This window comes from Penicillium subrubescens (assembly GCF_028828155.1).
Source record: "Penicillium subrubescens strain IBT 31985 chromosome Unknown utg000005l_segment0_segment0, whole genome shotgun sequence".
NCBI lineage: Eukaryota > Fungi > Ascomycota > Eurotiomycetes > Eurotiales > Aspergillaceae > Penicillium > Penicillium subrubescens.
In genome coordinates this window covers 5,344,409-5,358,272 of record NW_026643155.1, presented here as the reverse complement: position 1 = coordinate 5,358,272, position 13,864 = coordinate 5,344,409, and the positions used below count along the sequence as shown (strand labels likewise).

The following is a 13,864-nucleotide window of genomic DNA, read 5'->3' as shown; positions in this document are numbered from 1 at the left end:
ACAAATAATCCGAAAATCGGGTTGGGTATTAACCAAAGTGGAAGAGGGTCTGCTTGCCCTTCTTCTTTTTACCCTTCTTTCCATCGCTAGGCTCATCATCAAAATCATCTACTGGCTCTGCCGGAGAAGCGAGACCAGAAGAAGGATTCGATCCCCAAGCATTAGCAGCGGGCGCCTTGCTGCCGTCCCATCGGACGTAACCACGCGTCTTTCCGGGCATCATGACGTTTGGCTTAGCGGCCATGGGAAGAGCAGGGAAAGCGTCCGCGCCAGCAGCGGGACGGGCAGTGCTAGGCCCCATGGCTGGAGAGGCGCGGCTGGGAGGGGTTGAGTAGGTTGGACGACTGATGGAGGGCGGAGGGGCGGCGGCGGCCCAGGGGGTAGAAGTGGCGGCGTTGTTGCGGCGAGATGAGCTGCCGACAGCTGCGGAGAGAGGAGGGAAGGGATTGGCAGATGAGGATGAGATGGCGCCGCTTCTACCAACGGCCGAACGAGACGATTGCGCGGTGGAAGACTTCAGACGCAAGACACGGCTGCCACCGGTGCTGACTGTGCCGGGAGACATGCCAGGCAGGAGACCACCGGGACCTGGAAGGGCAGGGTAATCCTCGTTGATAGCCCGCCAGTCGTTCCACGCCTGGAGGAGGCTGGTACGCTTACTCTGATCTTCGTAGATATCGGCAAGCTCCTTGATGAGCTTGCCCAACTCCGAGCTTGATGTATCAAACAGAGAGAAGAATGCATCGATGAGCTCGGTAGCCCCAATAGACGATGTGCGGTAACTTGACACTCTCGTCCGGAACTCGGCGAGCTTATTGGCATCATTGTGGAGTAGGTTGGATGCTCGCTCCACGACAGCGGTATGACGGAGGCGACGGGCTTGATCTTGCGGGCTCAGCGGTTCTGAGCTAGCTGCAAGGCTGAGGCTCTCCAGCTCTGCGGTAGGTGGAGGTCGAGCACGAGCTGCCGGGTTCGGGGTAGCTGCTGCTGACCGAGCGGGTGCTTGTACCGTCTGAGTATCATTTCGGCTGAGCTGTCCGCCGAAGCTGCGGGTGGTCACCGACTGGGAGCTCTGAATAGCTTGCTGCCGTTGGAATGCCTGCTCAGCGCGTCCAAGGGGTTGTGCGCTGGAGACTGGTAGAGGCTCAGCATTGGGGTCGCGACCACGACCAGCACCTCGGCGCTGACGCTGGGGCTGATATGGGCTGCGAATATCAAACTCGGCAAGATCAACCACCCGAGCATCTCGTCTCACATCCTTGGAGACTCCATTCGGGTGCGCCTCGATCTGGTGAGCCTTCAGGTCCATCTGCGACTCAAATACCACGAACTTCTTGTCCAAGCATTCCTGGTCAAGACAAACGAAATGGTCTTTCTGGAAGTGGGCCTCCAGAGCATGGTAGTCGATGTAATATTGTTGTTGACGATGGGAGGCCCGGCGGTCGCAGATGTGGCATCGCTCGTGCTTGTCTCGACAGTGGGTGTAGAGCTCGTCGTCGCCATAGAATCGCTGCCGACAGAATCCACACTCGGGATGGCCCTTGAAGCCGCTCTGGTCGATGGCACCAGGTTTGTGATCGCCATGCTTCTCGTGTTTCCGCAAATCGGCCATCGTGAAGAGGGTGTGTTCGTGCGTGAATACCTTTTTGTTGCGTGTACAAAGGTCACTGTCATGTCATACAAAGCCGCCCAGGTTAGTCGCTTAGTCGTCAAGTGGCATTTTATGCGCATCTGGAAGGCAAGATCAAAACTTACCACATCACCTTTCCATGCTTGCTCTTCACATGACGATGCAAGTCTGGCCATCCAAGACAGGCGACATCACAGTCTTCATCCGGGCAGTTGTATCGCAGCAACAACACGGTGTCTTCAAAGATTTCATCCTTCTCATAATGTATTCCCAGGTTATCATCGGTCCGAGCAAAGTCTTTCTTCTCAAAGTCCTCGAATCGGCGCTCCGGATCATCGGTGAAAATGACAAAGGCGGACTCGGTCTATACAGAAGGGCCAGGTTAGTATTTATTTTTACAACAAAGCCGACTACCACAGCGACTTAAACGCAAGGAGCAGACTTACTCGACAATGAGCGCAACATCTGTTCTTGTACAGCGCGCGCAAGCGAAGCGCACAGATATGACATGTCCGATGGTTGCAAGGCGACACAGACGTATGTTCAACAGTCGATGCACAAATGAAGCAGATCTCTCCATCATCGGCATCATCGGTAGCGGCGGGGACTTCTTTCGTTCCTACAGTCGCAACCTGCGGTGTGGGCTGAGTCTCAGAAGCTTCCGGTCCATCTTGATTTCGTTGCTTGTCGCGACCACCAGGGCCTCGACCTCCGCGACCGCGGGGCTTGCCTCCTCGGCTTGCTCCATCGCCAGCGTTGCGCGGCTCATCCGAACGACCAGAGGGAGGGGCGCCTCCGCGGCCACGACGGCGGCCACCACCACGACCGTGGCCTGTTGACGGAGCAGTTTGGGTGTTGTCAGCCATGGCGGGGGACGGTGGGAGTCAAGATCGGCGCTGCAGTTACGTGTCAATGGCAACAAGGTGGGAGCTGCGGAGCTCTCTGTGGATTTAAATGTTGGTGGGGGAAGATGGGGAAAAAGTGAGATCTCGCTGACTGATCACCTCCGCGGCCAGCAACAAACGCTGGAATCTTCCTTTGTCGACGACTAAGCAGCAACTTCTCGGCGCATGCTGAAACTTCTTTGACAAGACAAATGAGTTGATGGGGGTGGGCAAATGGTCTAAGAACTTACTGGAATAGCTGCAGACTGAGCCAAATACTCGACAACTCTATACGCCATCCCCCAGAGCCGGTGCATTCATCTCGGAGTGATTCGTTTATTCTACTGTCTCAGAATTGGTTATCAGACATTTCTTTGACGGATCTTTACGAAAAGACGTTGTTGAAGATATGACCTTGATCTGACACTCGAGGGTACACGAGCTCTACCCGGACTGGAAGGCTTCCTGCATCAAAGCCGACAAGGATATACCAAAACTTAATGAGACCATGAAACATTCAAAGATGCAATTATGAGAACGATAGATATCACCATTCAAGGGCGGCACCAACTCCCGCTGGAGAGTAACAAAAAGACCAAAATCTTGAAAGCACAAGGCGCCGAAAAGAAAGCCTGAAAAGGCGACCAAAGGTGGAGTCGTCGCGCCAGCATCCCCATGCAACGCAGAAAGCAAATGATGGAACAAAGACGGAATTCGTTGAAGGGGACCAAGAACCCCTTCATTCAAGAACAGCCCATGGGCTATTTGCGCAAACCATGGCTATTCGTCTGGGTTATACAAGTTCTGATTGAGAATCTTGGTCATGGTAAACATATGGACCCGATCCTGCTTAAACACTGCGCGCATCGCGTCATCGCAGCGGATCTGGCGTCGATCGCTGGGATCTTGTAGTTCTTTCTCACGGATGTATTGCCATACCTTCTTGACAGTCTGTGGACGCGAGAGCTGGTGCATGGGTTAGTACGTGGTAAGCATGGAGACTCGACCGGACATACAGTAGTCTCTCCACCAAGCAGCGCAGACAAAGGAGCAGATAGATTAAGCGGTTTCTAATGAAACGAAGATTAGCGCTGTATCTAGCAAAAGCTCGACAATTATAACTTACGTGGAAGCCACCAGTCCGATTAACCTCCTTCTTTGTTTCTGATCCCGAGTCAACGTCCGAGTCATCCTCGGCCTTGACGCGCTTGGCGGTCTTGGCCTTGCTCTTCTTTTTAGATGGAGCAGCACGACGTGTGCTCGCGCCTCTTGTGGGTCGTGCCCGCATATTCTCCTCCGCTTGTAGTTTCGCGGCGAACAAGGCGTCGGCATCGACATCAGTGTCCGGCTTTCGCTTCTTTGGAGGCGGCGATGCACTAGCGGCCTCGGATGCCTCTTCGCTATGTGTCTGACGCTTCACAGGCGACGAGGAGGGGTGTGGAGAAGGTACTGCGGCGGCAGTGTTGGCATGGCCGTTGCTGGTGGTGGTTTCTTCGGGTGATTGAACGCCGTTGTTGCCCGCGAAGATGTCAAACCGTTCCATGATGAGCTGCTTGACTTCAGCCTGCAAATGCATTGTCAGCCACGAATTTTTCTCGGGTATTCAAGCTTTTCGAAACTGGAGATAAGGGCAAGCAACAGCCACAGGTTATGCGGACCTTCTGCGGAGTGAGATCATGGCCAATGACGTCCTGGAGACCCTTGCGAATGCGTTTCTCGGAGACGGTATTGAGATCGCTCTTAGCGAGGATCGAGTCAATGATCACCGAATATTCATCGCGCTTTTCGGATGAGACTATGCGCCTCGTTAGACATGGAATAGAAGCTCCTAGCTGTGAGCCGGCAATTGAAGCCGGGACAATCCCGAGACAACCTACGCGACATCTTGCCTGCATTCAATCCTTGCCAATCGCCTCCAAAGATATGCTTTTCGAGTCTCAACTGTAAATGGCAGCTATGGATACAGCTTCAGCTGCTTGATTTGCGTGGCGGTGTCGATTGCGCAAGTAGGTACTTCGAGGAAGGTCAGGTGGGCATAGTCGCACTGGCGCTTAATAGCGGCGGGGGAGGACAGGCAAGCCGAGGGTGAAGCGAGCAAGGCGGAGAGCAGCTAGAGAAACAGCCAGGGTGTAACAAGAAACAGTGATACTCGCAGCTAATCTATGCAGCGACAAAGCATACAGTCTGTAAAGGTCCAGAACTCAAACAGAAACCCCGCGTCGGCCGAAGCTCCGAAAGCTGCTAAACTCCAACTAAACTTCGACCTGCGATGCGCGCCCGGGGACGGGGAAACAGCTGACTCAGCCACGCCATTGGAAGTCGTAGTCACATGACGTGGCTTGACTTGCTATCTCATCACGTGACATGATCGTGCTGGATCTCTTCACGGCTGAGTCAGCGCGCACAAAGAACCCGCTTGGCGGCGAGTTTTGTTTCTGGCCGAAAATCCTCAAAGTCAAGTACGCAACGCTCTGATCCACGGCTGTCGCCTCAAGTCCACCCATCATGGCGCCCAGTTTCGACACCCTGACCGAGCAGGATTTCCACGAGGAGGAGGAGGAGGAGATTGACTTCTCCGGTACGCCCTGGGAGCCCTACTTTTTGAGGCGTGTGTGCCCCTCTCTAACATCAATTTCCCGGCAGATCTCAAGGAGCAATATGAAGTCAAGTTGGAGGAGGGCCTGGACACTTTCGTCGTCATCGATGGCCTCCCCGTTGTGCCCGAAGATAGCCGCCAGAAACTCGTCAAGTTCTTGTTGAGAAAACTCAACACTATTGGACACACCTCCGAAGATGCAGTTTTCATGCCCTTGAACGACAAGGGCATGTCCGAAGGGTGCGTACAAGATAAACCGACTTCAAACGCATGAGCTGGACGAGATGATTGACTGAAATGTGATCCTTCTTCTAGATTCGCCTTTGTTGAATACGAGACCCCCGAACAGGCCCTCGCCGCCGTCAAGCAGCTGCACGGTGTTCCTCTCGATAAGAAGCACACCCTGGCTGTGAACAAGTTGATGGATATTGAGCGCTATGGTCGTGAGGGACGCATCGAGGAGGAATACCACGCTCCCGAGCTCGAGCCTTTCAAGGAGAAGGAGCACCTGCGCTGTTGGATGGCTGATGCCCACGCTCGTGATCAGTTCGCCCTCTACCGGAACGACAAGGTCGGCGTGTTCTGGAACAACAAGTCCAACCCACCAGAGAACGTCGTCGATCGCGCTCACTGGACACAACTTTTCGTCCAATGGTCCCCCAAGGGTACCTTCCTTGCCTCCGTCCACCCTCAAGGTGTCCAGCTTTGGGGCGGCGCGTCCTTCTCCAAGCAAAAACAATTCCCTCACCCCTTCGTACAACTCGTTGAGTTTTCCCCTCTGGAGGGCTATTTGACGACATGGTCCTCTCGCCCCATCCAGGTCGAGGAGGGCCAGCCCATCCTGACCTTCGAGGAAGACGGAAAGAACATTATTGTCTGGGATATCGAGTCTGGAAAGCCTCTGCGCTCCTTCGTCTCCCACGATCTGGCTGCTCCCGCCGCCGCCGAGGGTGAAGTTCAGCCTAAGAAGAAGGTCCAGTGGCCTGCTTTCAAATGGTCTGCTGATGAGAAGTACTGCGCGCGTATGCACCAGGGCCAGTCCATTTCCATCTACGAGGTGCCCAACATGAACCTGCTCGGCCGCACATCCGTGAAGGTTGAGGGTGTCAACGACTTTGAGTGGTCCCCCGCCGCTGTTACCCGCGAGGGTGTCAAGACATACGAGCAGCTTCTCTGCTTCTGGACTCCCGAGATCGGTAGCAACCCCGCCCGTGTCGCCATGATGAGTGTTCCCTCCAGGGAGATTGTCCGCACCCGTAACTTGTTCAACGTTTCCGATGTCAAGATCCACTGGCAATCCCAGGGTGCCTATGTTTGCGTCAAGGTCGACCGTCACTCCAAGTCCAAGAAGTCGATGGCCACCAACCTCGAGATCTTCCGGGTTCGCGAGAAGGGTGTGCCTGTCGAGGTCGTCGACAGTCTCAAGGACACTGTCATCAACTTCTCTTGGGAGCCTAACGGTTCTCGTTTCGTCCTCATTACCAACAGCGAGGCCCCTGCCGGTGTTGCCGTTCCCCCCAAGACCGCCGTCTCCTTCTTCGCCCCTGAGAAGAAGGGCAACACTGCTGGTAACTTCAAGCTTGTTCGGACGGTCGATAAGAAGACCAGCAACGGTATATACTGGTCCCCCAAGGGTCGTTTCGTCGTTGTCGCCACCGTTCACTCCCAGTCCAACTTCGATCTCGACTTCTGGGACATGGACTTTGAGGGTGAGAAGAACGAGGCTGAGAAGGATCTTGCCGCCAACCTCCAGTTGATGAAGACCGTTGAGCACTACGGTGTGACCGACATTGAGTGGGACCCCACAGGTCGCTACGTGGTCAGCAGTGCTAGTGTGTGGACTCACTCTGTAAGATTCTGTCCTTTCTTTTACTCTGAACTTTATGGGATCAAAACTAATATCATCTACAGATGGAGAACGGCTGGAACTTGCACACTTTCTCCGGAAACACCCTTTCCGAGAACCCTACCGAGAAGTTCAAGCAGTTCCTCTGGCGCCCACGCCCCCCTACCTTGCTCAGCAAGGAAGAGCAGAAGCAGGTGCGCAAGAACCTGCGTGAGTACTCCAAGGAGTTCGACGAGGAGGACCGTTACGCCGTGGATATCGCCAATACCGCCGTTGTCGAGCAGCGCAAGCGCGTGCTCAGCGAGTGGCTCGCCTGGCTGCGCCGGGAGATGGAGATTCAAACCGAGGAGCGGGAAGCCTTCGGTCTGCCCGAAGATGCCGATTCCCCCAAGCTAGCCAAGGATGCTCGTGCTGGCAACCAGCAAGAGGGCGACACCATTGTGGAGGAGATTGTGGAGGAGATCATCGAGGAGACCGAGGAGGTCATTGGTTGACGGACCCATTTCTTTTTCCCCCACTTTTTCTTTCGCATATAATGTGTTTCCTTGTTCTTTTCCTTTGTTCTCACCGGCGTTCCCTGCCTTTCGGGCCCGGCCTTCTATGTACCCCAGTTTTATGATCCGGCCATATTTCTGTGCCGAGGATCGGGGACTCTCAAAAATCAATAGATTGAGCTATGTGTGTCCGACGAAGCTCTTGATGTGCAATGTGGATAAGCATGAGAAATGCCTACGAACGCAATGGCTGTTGTTTCTTCATCGAGTATTTGTATTTTCGTAGCTATTCATCCATTTGATCTAAGTATACAGGCTCGTTCCAATAGCGAGAGTCCCCAAAGCCAGCAACATCGCCCACGTCATGGAATCCATCCCAATCTTTTTGCCAGCCCCGCCAGTCGGCTGGCTCTTTGATGTAGCAGCCGTAGTTGTCGAGGACGATGATTTATCGACTGGCTTCACATTCTTCTTGAAATATGCATCGTGATTGCCGACGATGTTTCCAGCTGGCGTATATTCACATACCACATACCAACCCTGCGCTCGAGTGCTACCATCGAGCTCTCTAGGAAGAATCCGACCCCCGGCCTCGCTGGTATCCCTGACATCTCTTCGTTGCTTGTTGTCATCTTCGGTATAGCCACAATCAATCGCAGCGCATCCAACTTCTGTTGTGGCCTTCCACACCAGTTGCGTGAAATGACCAGTCTTCTCACTGAACCCGGTTGGTTTGTCAAAGTTGTAGTATTCTCTTTCATCGCCCCAGGCTTCTACTGCTGAAGAGGCGTTGGGAAAACCAAATGCTAGGTTTTCCCCGTATGGGCCATCCTGTTTGGTATATAGTTAGAGCCAAGTCTATGCAAGATATATGTCAAAAGGGTCTTCCTTACGGAATGTTTCCAGATACAAGTCTGCGCCCATTTGTGAGAATATTTGACTAAAGTATCATTCCAGACTAATGGTTCTGCATCATGTGCTTTTCGATATTCATTGGTGACCTGAAGTACTGTATCTTTGAACTCATGGGTCGATGTGTATGATGCAGGACTGGGAGCTGTGGCCGTCGTTTGGACTGAGACGGTAGTGTGAACTGTCACCACAATTGTTTTGGCTTGGACAGACGTAATGAAGCAGTTGAATATCACAGGAAGTAATAGCAGAGACCAGATCCTGCAGGAGTTGGAGGCCATAGTCGTTGCGAGGGAGGCGATCTTCTATCCCTTATAAGCGAAGGGAACCCCAACTCCACTTAGAATCAATTACCACCAAATAGAAAGGAAGCGACTATAGATCGGGTAGATCAGACGATCTCCTATGAATCAAGACTGTTGATTCAGACTGAATCTCTGATACAAAAGTATTCGACCTGTTAGACAGTAGCGATACGCGCCGGCTTGTAGTTGCATGGAGTTGCAGTGAAATAGTATCTAGCAACCCCCTGCTTAAACTAATAAAAAGACTCGCTAAAGACCTGGTATCCCAAGAACCGTGGTTCCCACAGGGGTATAGCGTCTGCAAAACTGCCTATCTAGGAAGATTTCCACGTCACCACCGACATCTGGGTTAGTCCATCCGCCAAAGGCATAGTGCCTGGACAAGCAACGAATAAAACCATGGGTTTCATGTCGATTTTCAGATTGTTTGAATCTGCAACCGGACGGTGGTGGGTGTTGGCTCTGAAAGTCTGGATTTTTGTTTTATAGGGTGTGGGATGTTCCAGTAGCCGCCGTTGACCCGTTGACGTCAGATGTTACCTTGCGGAAGGGCCGGCGCAACAGAAAGAGTCGGAAGAGCAGAGAGAGTGGATAGTAGATAATTGTGTCCTAGTAGAGAAAGCACTAGTCAAAAATGAGAAACCCTCATGGCCAGGAAAGATGATGTTCTACAAAATAGGAAAAGTCCAGTTCTTTTAAAAAGTATATTCAGTCCGAGGGGAGCTTGTGCCTCTGAGATCGGCCCTATGAACACGATCGACGTCTAGGTTTATCCTCAATATCTATACATCCAATCAAACCAACCAACCAATTCGCTATGCAATTCGGGGGTATCTATCACTGCTTACATCACGCTGCATCCAATGCCGTACATGGCTCGTTCCACGTCACCTTTCACTTGGTACCAGTCCACCCGGCGCTCTGCGAACTCGGAGACTTCCTCAACTCGCCAGATTCCAGAGAACCGGTCGGCGTCGGCGATGATCGTCGCCAATTCCTTAGCGTCAGATGGGTCGATCAGGTAGATCTGGGCTAGTTCTCGGAACGCCTTGAAGTAGAGGAGAAGCTCGTTGTTTCTAAGGGTTTGGACGAACTTGAAGTAGTGGTTCATGTCACTAATCCTTAGTTAGTACAGATAATGGAGTATGGAGGAGAGACATGGATGTTGTACATACCTGATCAGCTTTAGAGATCCCTCGACACTGATCCGCTGTCGCTTCAGATGTTTGCAAAGAGCAGTGAACAAGCGCATACCGACTTCTTGGTTGAACACATCTAGCGTGCTCTTGTCGGTACTACCAACCAACATCTGAGTATGCGACGAGACCACATCCACCACAGCCGCAGCTGCTTGACTGATACCCACATCCATGGTCTGTCGATGGGGGTCCGACGAGACGCCTGGATTAAAGTCCGTGGCGAGCTGTCGCGTGGCGAGAATATAGTCCACTTCCTCCATGAGCACGTCAATGCCCTTATTCAAACCAGCCGCCACACGCTCATCAAGCATTTGCTCGAATTTCTTCTTTTCTTTGACCGCCGGATCGAGGAAGTCGTTTCGGTCCGTCAGTCTTGTACCAATCAGCTCCTGCTCGTAGAACACGTCCACCATCTGCAGGATCAGATCGCCCACGTTCACTAGCTCCAAGAAGGTAACCAGAGGCTCGACACCTGAAGAATCGCGCTCATCCTGCTCTCGTGGACGGTAATTGGAGAGATGGTCCACGGCTTTATCGAAGCCCACAATGACATGGCGAAGGCCCAAGAGACGAAGGAGGGCAACAAAGATGGCCTCGCACTGCTGCTTTGCAGCTCGTCCATACTCCCCTCCCAGCCGGACAAATTGAGCAGCTCGCTCTAGACTGGACTTGGCCGAGTGAACAAGGTTCAGGGCAATTTCAATACTGAACAAGGACTTGATGCCTTCCATCTTGGTTTTCATGATGGCGGCTTTAGCTGCCAATTCTGTAGTTGGTGCCTCTTCTAATGACGGCGTTGTTGGTGAAGCAATAGTAGAGAACCGATGGGGATTCTTCGCAGCAGATGGGTTACTACCATTTGCCCCAGAGTCGGCTTTGGAGTCACCGGCAGCCTTGTTGCCCGAGAAGCTCGGGAGAATGTTAACAGGCATCATGATTACCTTTTTGAACGAAGTGAGGAAGTCTCGCTTGTCCGCCTGGCGATTGACATTGGACATCAAGAATGACTCGGCCGAGGCCGCTTGCTCTGAAAGCTGGCGATCCCAGTCGTCAATTGTAGCCTCGCATCCCTTTCGGAAGAAGTCAAGCTCTTCTGCCAAGTACAAATCGATGTGTGGCTCATAGATTTTGATCACAACAGAATCCAGGTACTGATCAAACTTGTCGCCAGAGTTGCGTATTGGCAGGAGAGATTCAGACAGGTTCATACACTGTACAAATGTAACAGAGACGGCTGTGAGGTAGGATTCCAGATTAGTGCGATGCAGCTCGTCGAAGATGGCAGTGAGGAATGGATAGAGCACATCTTGCCCAACCTTTTCCATAAAGGGAGATGCCACATCCAGCTCGGAAGGGAAAACACGATTCATAACGGTCACCTCCTCATTGTAGGCAACACTGAGTCGTGTAAAGAACGCCTGTGTATGTTGTAACTTCACTTTCCCCGTGGCGTCAATGCAGTCCGCTACTGTTCCCAGCTGGGATTTGCGCGCCATAAGGTGATTGTGACGTATAAAATGATCAACGGCCCCCTTGCCACCGTTGAGCGTCCAGAGTACGTGAGCGTATTTTCGCATAGTGTCATCAATGTCGTCAGCCTCATATGCATTTCGGAACTCGTTCAGTGCGGTAGTTTCAAACATTGCAACGGTATTCTGAACTCGACTTGTCCGATCATCCCAGCCGTCTGTCATATCGGAGTTTGAGAAAGCCACCAGTTGCGACAGCATTTGCGCCCGGGCTTGAGGATCTTTATACTGGGTGAAGACCAAGTTGTCCACTGAAGGCCCCTTCTTCACAATGTCATTGTAGAATGGCGCCAGAGCACCATGGATCCTCCCATATTCCTGACGAGCCTCACCCCGTATGGATTTAGCGGTCTTCAAGATAACTAGGTCGGGGTCGTCCTCGACTGTTGTGGATGATTCGGGCAGTACGCTTGTATTGACCAACTCGATCTTGTCGAAACCGTCAGACAGCCCTTGAATATCAGAAGAAGGTGCCTTCTCGACAGTAATGACAGGTACCGTGCCACTCGTTTCCGCAGGTATATCCTCGCTATCGACAATGTTCGGATTCGCAACGGTCCCATAAGTTGCCTCAATGTGTCTCCGAGCGTCTGCCTCGTCCCAGCACCCAATTCGTTTCAATCGCTGCACCCATCGGGTGTCATCATATGCCATTTCATGTAGAAGCTTGCTCGATCGGGCAGCTCGGATAAGATCGACGGGGTCGAGATAATCTAAAATCGACGACATGATTTCTATAACGAGTGGTATTAGTGTATGATCATGCAACGCAACATTCCCACGACGTACCAGCCGGCAGCGAAGCTCGCGCGATCTCCTCCATTGACGCCATGCGCAGCGAGGCCAGCACATCTCTGCGCGGCCCTGCAGGCGTTGTCCCTTTCTTCCCGTTTGGCATTGTGGTTCCTTGGGATCTTCATCGGGAGATAACCAGAACCTCCGCGGGGCGAGATAGTGACGGGCGCGTGGGGGCGGCTCTCGAGACCCCGGATATCGCCCTATTCGAGATCCAAGTACGGGACACACTGCTATTTGACCCCGTCGCCAGATGAAGCAAGAATTAGGGAAACAATCCACCGAAATTCTGAGTAGTGCGAGCGCACATGAGCGATCGCCTCCGGTTCCAGCGACGATCAGCAGGGTCCGGTGGCCACACCGCCTTCCCCGAGACTCGGCAGTATCCAGTAAACAGTTCGAAGTATAAAGCTTCACTATCACGGCCATCACACAAGATACAGGACGATACAGAAGGCTATACTACAAACTTGGGTCACAGTAAAGGGCGAATTGGTTGATTTAAATGGATACAATTTGTTGTAAATTCTATGACGAAGGAAATAACAATACCAACATCAAAAACCGTGACACGCAAATGGGGATATCAATGCTCAAGAAGACGCAAAGAAAAGACCTGTAATGATACACTTCTCATCACATGCAGATGCCATGACAAGAATATGATGAGAGCCTAAAAGCCAAATGATTGGTTCAGCTGGCATTCCCTCGCCCTAATCCTCTTGGGGCTTCAAATATGAGCGTGCTTGTGGTACGTGGCTTGCAGACCCGGTAGCCTCATCGAAGATATGATAGCCATAGTCAGCTGCATTTGGAGGTGTATACACTAAAATAGATGTTATTAGACCAATTTACCCAAGGTGATATGAACCGATATACTCACAGTGTAGTGAAACGGCTATTTGCTCGCTGCTAGGGTTATGAACCCGATGAAGCCCGATATCATCAGAAATATAAGTCACCTCATTCAGGCCGAAAGTATTTGAGGATTTGATCTCCAGTGGCTTAGATTTCCCAGTTTTATTCTCGGGCGATTTGTAAACGGTCTCATGGAGTTCCCCGGCAAGGACTTTCATGATGCAATGTGCGTTTGCGTGGTCATGGATAGGGGAGCCCTTTCCAGGATTCCACACGAGAAGGAGCTGCAAGAATTAGCCTAATCATTTATCTTCAGGATTAGGTGTATACTCACAATATTTGCCTTACGATTGATATTTTCAATCGCATTGCGTGTATAGTTCTTGCTCCGGTCGTTGTTGAAATATTGGATCCAATCGCTCGGGTCTGATATGTACTTCTCCAGTAAAGACCGTAGATAGTCTGAATCGACATCTTCAGATGAAATCCCCCCCGAGTGACCCAAATGTTGTTTGATATCTTGCACAAGCTCTCCTAAGTTGTATCGCTCCTTAAATCGCAGATAAGGTGTGGCTGATCCTTTGTCGATCGTGGCGCTCGTGGTGGACACGGGAAGCATAAGAGGCAGCATGTTGGAAGAAATAATGGTACCACTTGATTGATTGATCAATTTGCTATGACAATCAGGGGATTGGTACAACGTTAAGACAATTTATGAAAGATATTGAGGTGGACACATTGCAACCGTTGCGCAATCGCCGACAGAGGATGCCGACGGTTGAGGTCAATCGGCGACTGACCCTACATACCTGACCG

At 51.9% G+C, this 13,864-nt stretch overlaps 6 protein-coding genes across 6 annotated transcripts; 1 reads left to right on the top strand and 5 right to left on the bottom strand.

Annotated features, from left to right (window-relative positions):
* Positions 1–28: 28 nt before the first annotated feature.
* N7473_008481 (E3 ubiquitin-protein ligase HEL2) lies at positions 29–2,496 on the bottom strand (the record flags this gene model as incomplete). The annotated part of the gene is made up of 3 exons (XM_057154421.1): positions 29–1,667; positions 1,756–1,994; positions 2,077–2,496. The coding sequence occupies 3 exons, from the start codon at positions 2,494–2,496 to the stop codon at positions 29–31; spliced, it is 2,298 nt and encodes a 765-aa protein (XP_057008759.1).
* Positions 2,497–2,904: 408 nt separating this feature from the next.
* On the bottom strand, positions 2,905–4,772 carry N7473_008480 (SWIB/MDM2 domain protein). The gene is made up of 5 exons (XM_057154420.1): positions 4,392–4,772; positions 4,173–4,309; positions 3,641–4,078; positions 3,531–3,584; positions 2,905–3,480 (listed from the first exon to the last, which is right to left on the bottom strand). The coding sequence occupies exons 1-5, from the start codon at positions 4,396–4,398 to the stop codon at positions 3,295–3,297; spliced, it is 822 nt and encodes a 273-aa protein (XP_057008758.1). The 5' UTR covers positions 4,399–4,772; the 3' UTR covers positions 2,905–3,294.
* Positions 4,773–5,019: 247 nt separating this feature from the next.
* EifCb (translation initiation factor eIF3 core subunit b) lies at positions 5,020–7,450 on the top strand (the record flags this gene model as incomplete). Its single annotated transcript, XM_057154419.1, has 4 exons — positions 5,020–5,092; positions 5,158–5,350; positions 5,426–6,959; positions 7,022–7,450. 4 exons carry the CDS (start codon positions 5,020–5,022, stop codon positions 7,448–7,450), a joined length of 2,229 nt encoding a protein of 742 aa, XP_057008757.1.
* Positions 7,451–7,753: 303 nt separating this feature from the next.
* On the bottom strand, positions 7,754–8,643 carry N7473_008478 (putative extracellular SCP domain protein Pry1; the record flags this gene model as incomplete). Its single annotated transcript, XM_057154418.1, has 2 exons — positions 7,754–8,281; positions 8,344–8,643. 2 exons carry the CDS (start codon positions 8,641–8,643, stop codon positions 7,754–7,756), a joined length of 828 nt encoding a protein of 275 aa, XP_057008756.1.
* Positions 8,644–9,335: 692 nt separating this feature from the next.
* Positions 9,336–12,489, bottom strand: N7473_008477 (exocyst complex component Sec10 family protein). Its single transcript, XM_057154417.1, has 3 exons — positions 12,185–12,489; positions 9,843–12,129; positions 9,336–9,782 (listed from the first exon to the last, which is right to left on the bottom strand). Exons 1-3 carry the CDS (start codon positions 12,291–12,293, stop codon positions 9,512–9,514), a joined length of 2,667 nt encoding a protein of 888 aa, XP_057008755.1. The 5' UTR covers positions 12,294–12,489; the 3' UTR covers positions 9,336–9,511.
* Positions 12,490–12,903: 414 nt separating this feature from the next.
* On the bottom strand, positions 12,904–13,679 carry N7473_008476 (Cysteine dioxygenase; the record flags this gene model as incomplete). The annotated part of the gene is made up of 3 exons (XM_057154416.1): positions 12,904–13,016; positions 13,074–13,332; positions 13,383–13,679. The coding sequence occupies 3 exons, from the start codon at positions 13,677–13,679 to the stop codon at positions 12,904–12,906; spliced, it is 669 nt and encodes a 222-aa protein (XP_057008754.1).
* Positions 13,680–13,864: the final 185 nt, after the last annotated feature.

Excerpts from the sequence above, each read along its gene's own strand:
- N7473_008480 (XM_057154420.1), bottom strand. Across the intron at positions 4,079-4,172 it reads ATGATCTCACTCCGCAGAAG|GCTGAAGTCAAGCAGCTCAT; the intron begins GTCCGCATAACC and ends ATGCATTTGCAG. Across the intron at positions 3,585-3,640 it reads ATCGGACTGGTGGCTTCCAC|AAACCGCTTAATCTATCTGC; the intron begins GTAAGTTATAAT and ends TCGTTTCATTAG.
- N7473_008477 (XM_057154417.1), bottom strand. The coding sequence starts at position 12,293 with ATGCCAAACGGGAAGAAAGGGACAACGCCTGCAGGGCCGCGCAGAGAT. Across the intron at positions 12,130-12,184 it reads GCGAGCTTCGCTGCCGGCTG|AAATCATGTCGTCGATTTTA; the intron begins GTACGTCGTGGG and ends CACTCGTTATAG. Across the intron at positions 9,783-9,842 it reads GGATCTCTAAAGCTGATCAG|TGACATGAACCACTACTTCA; the intron begins GTATGTACAACA and ends ACTAAGGATTAG.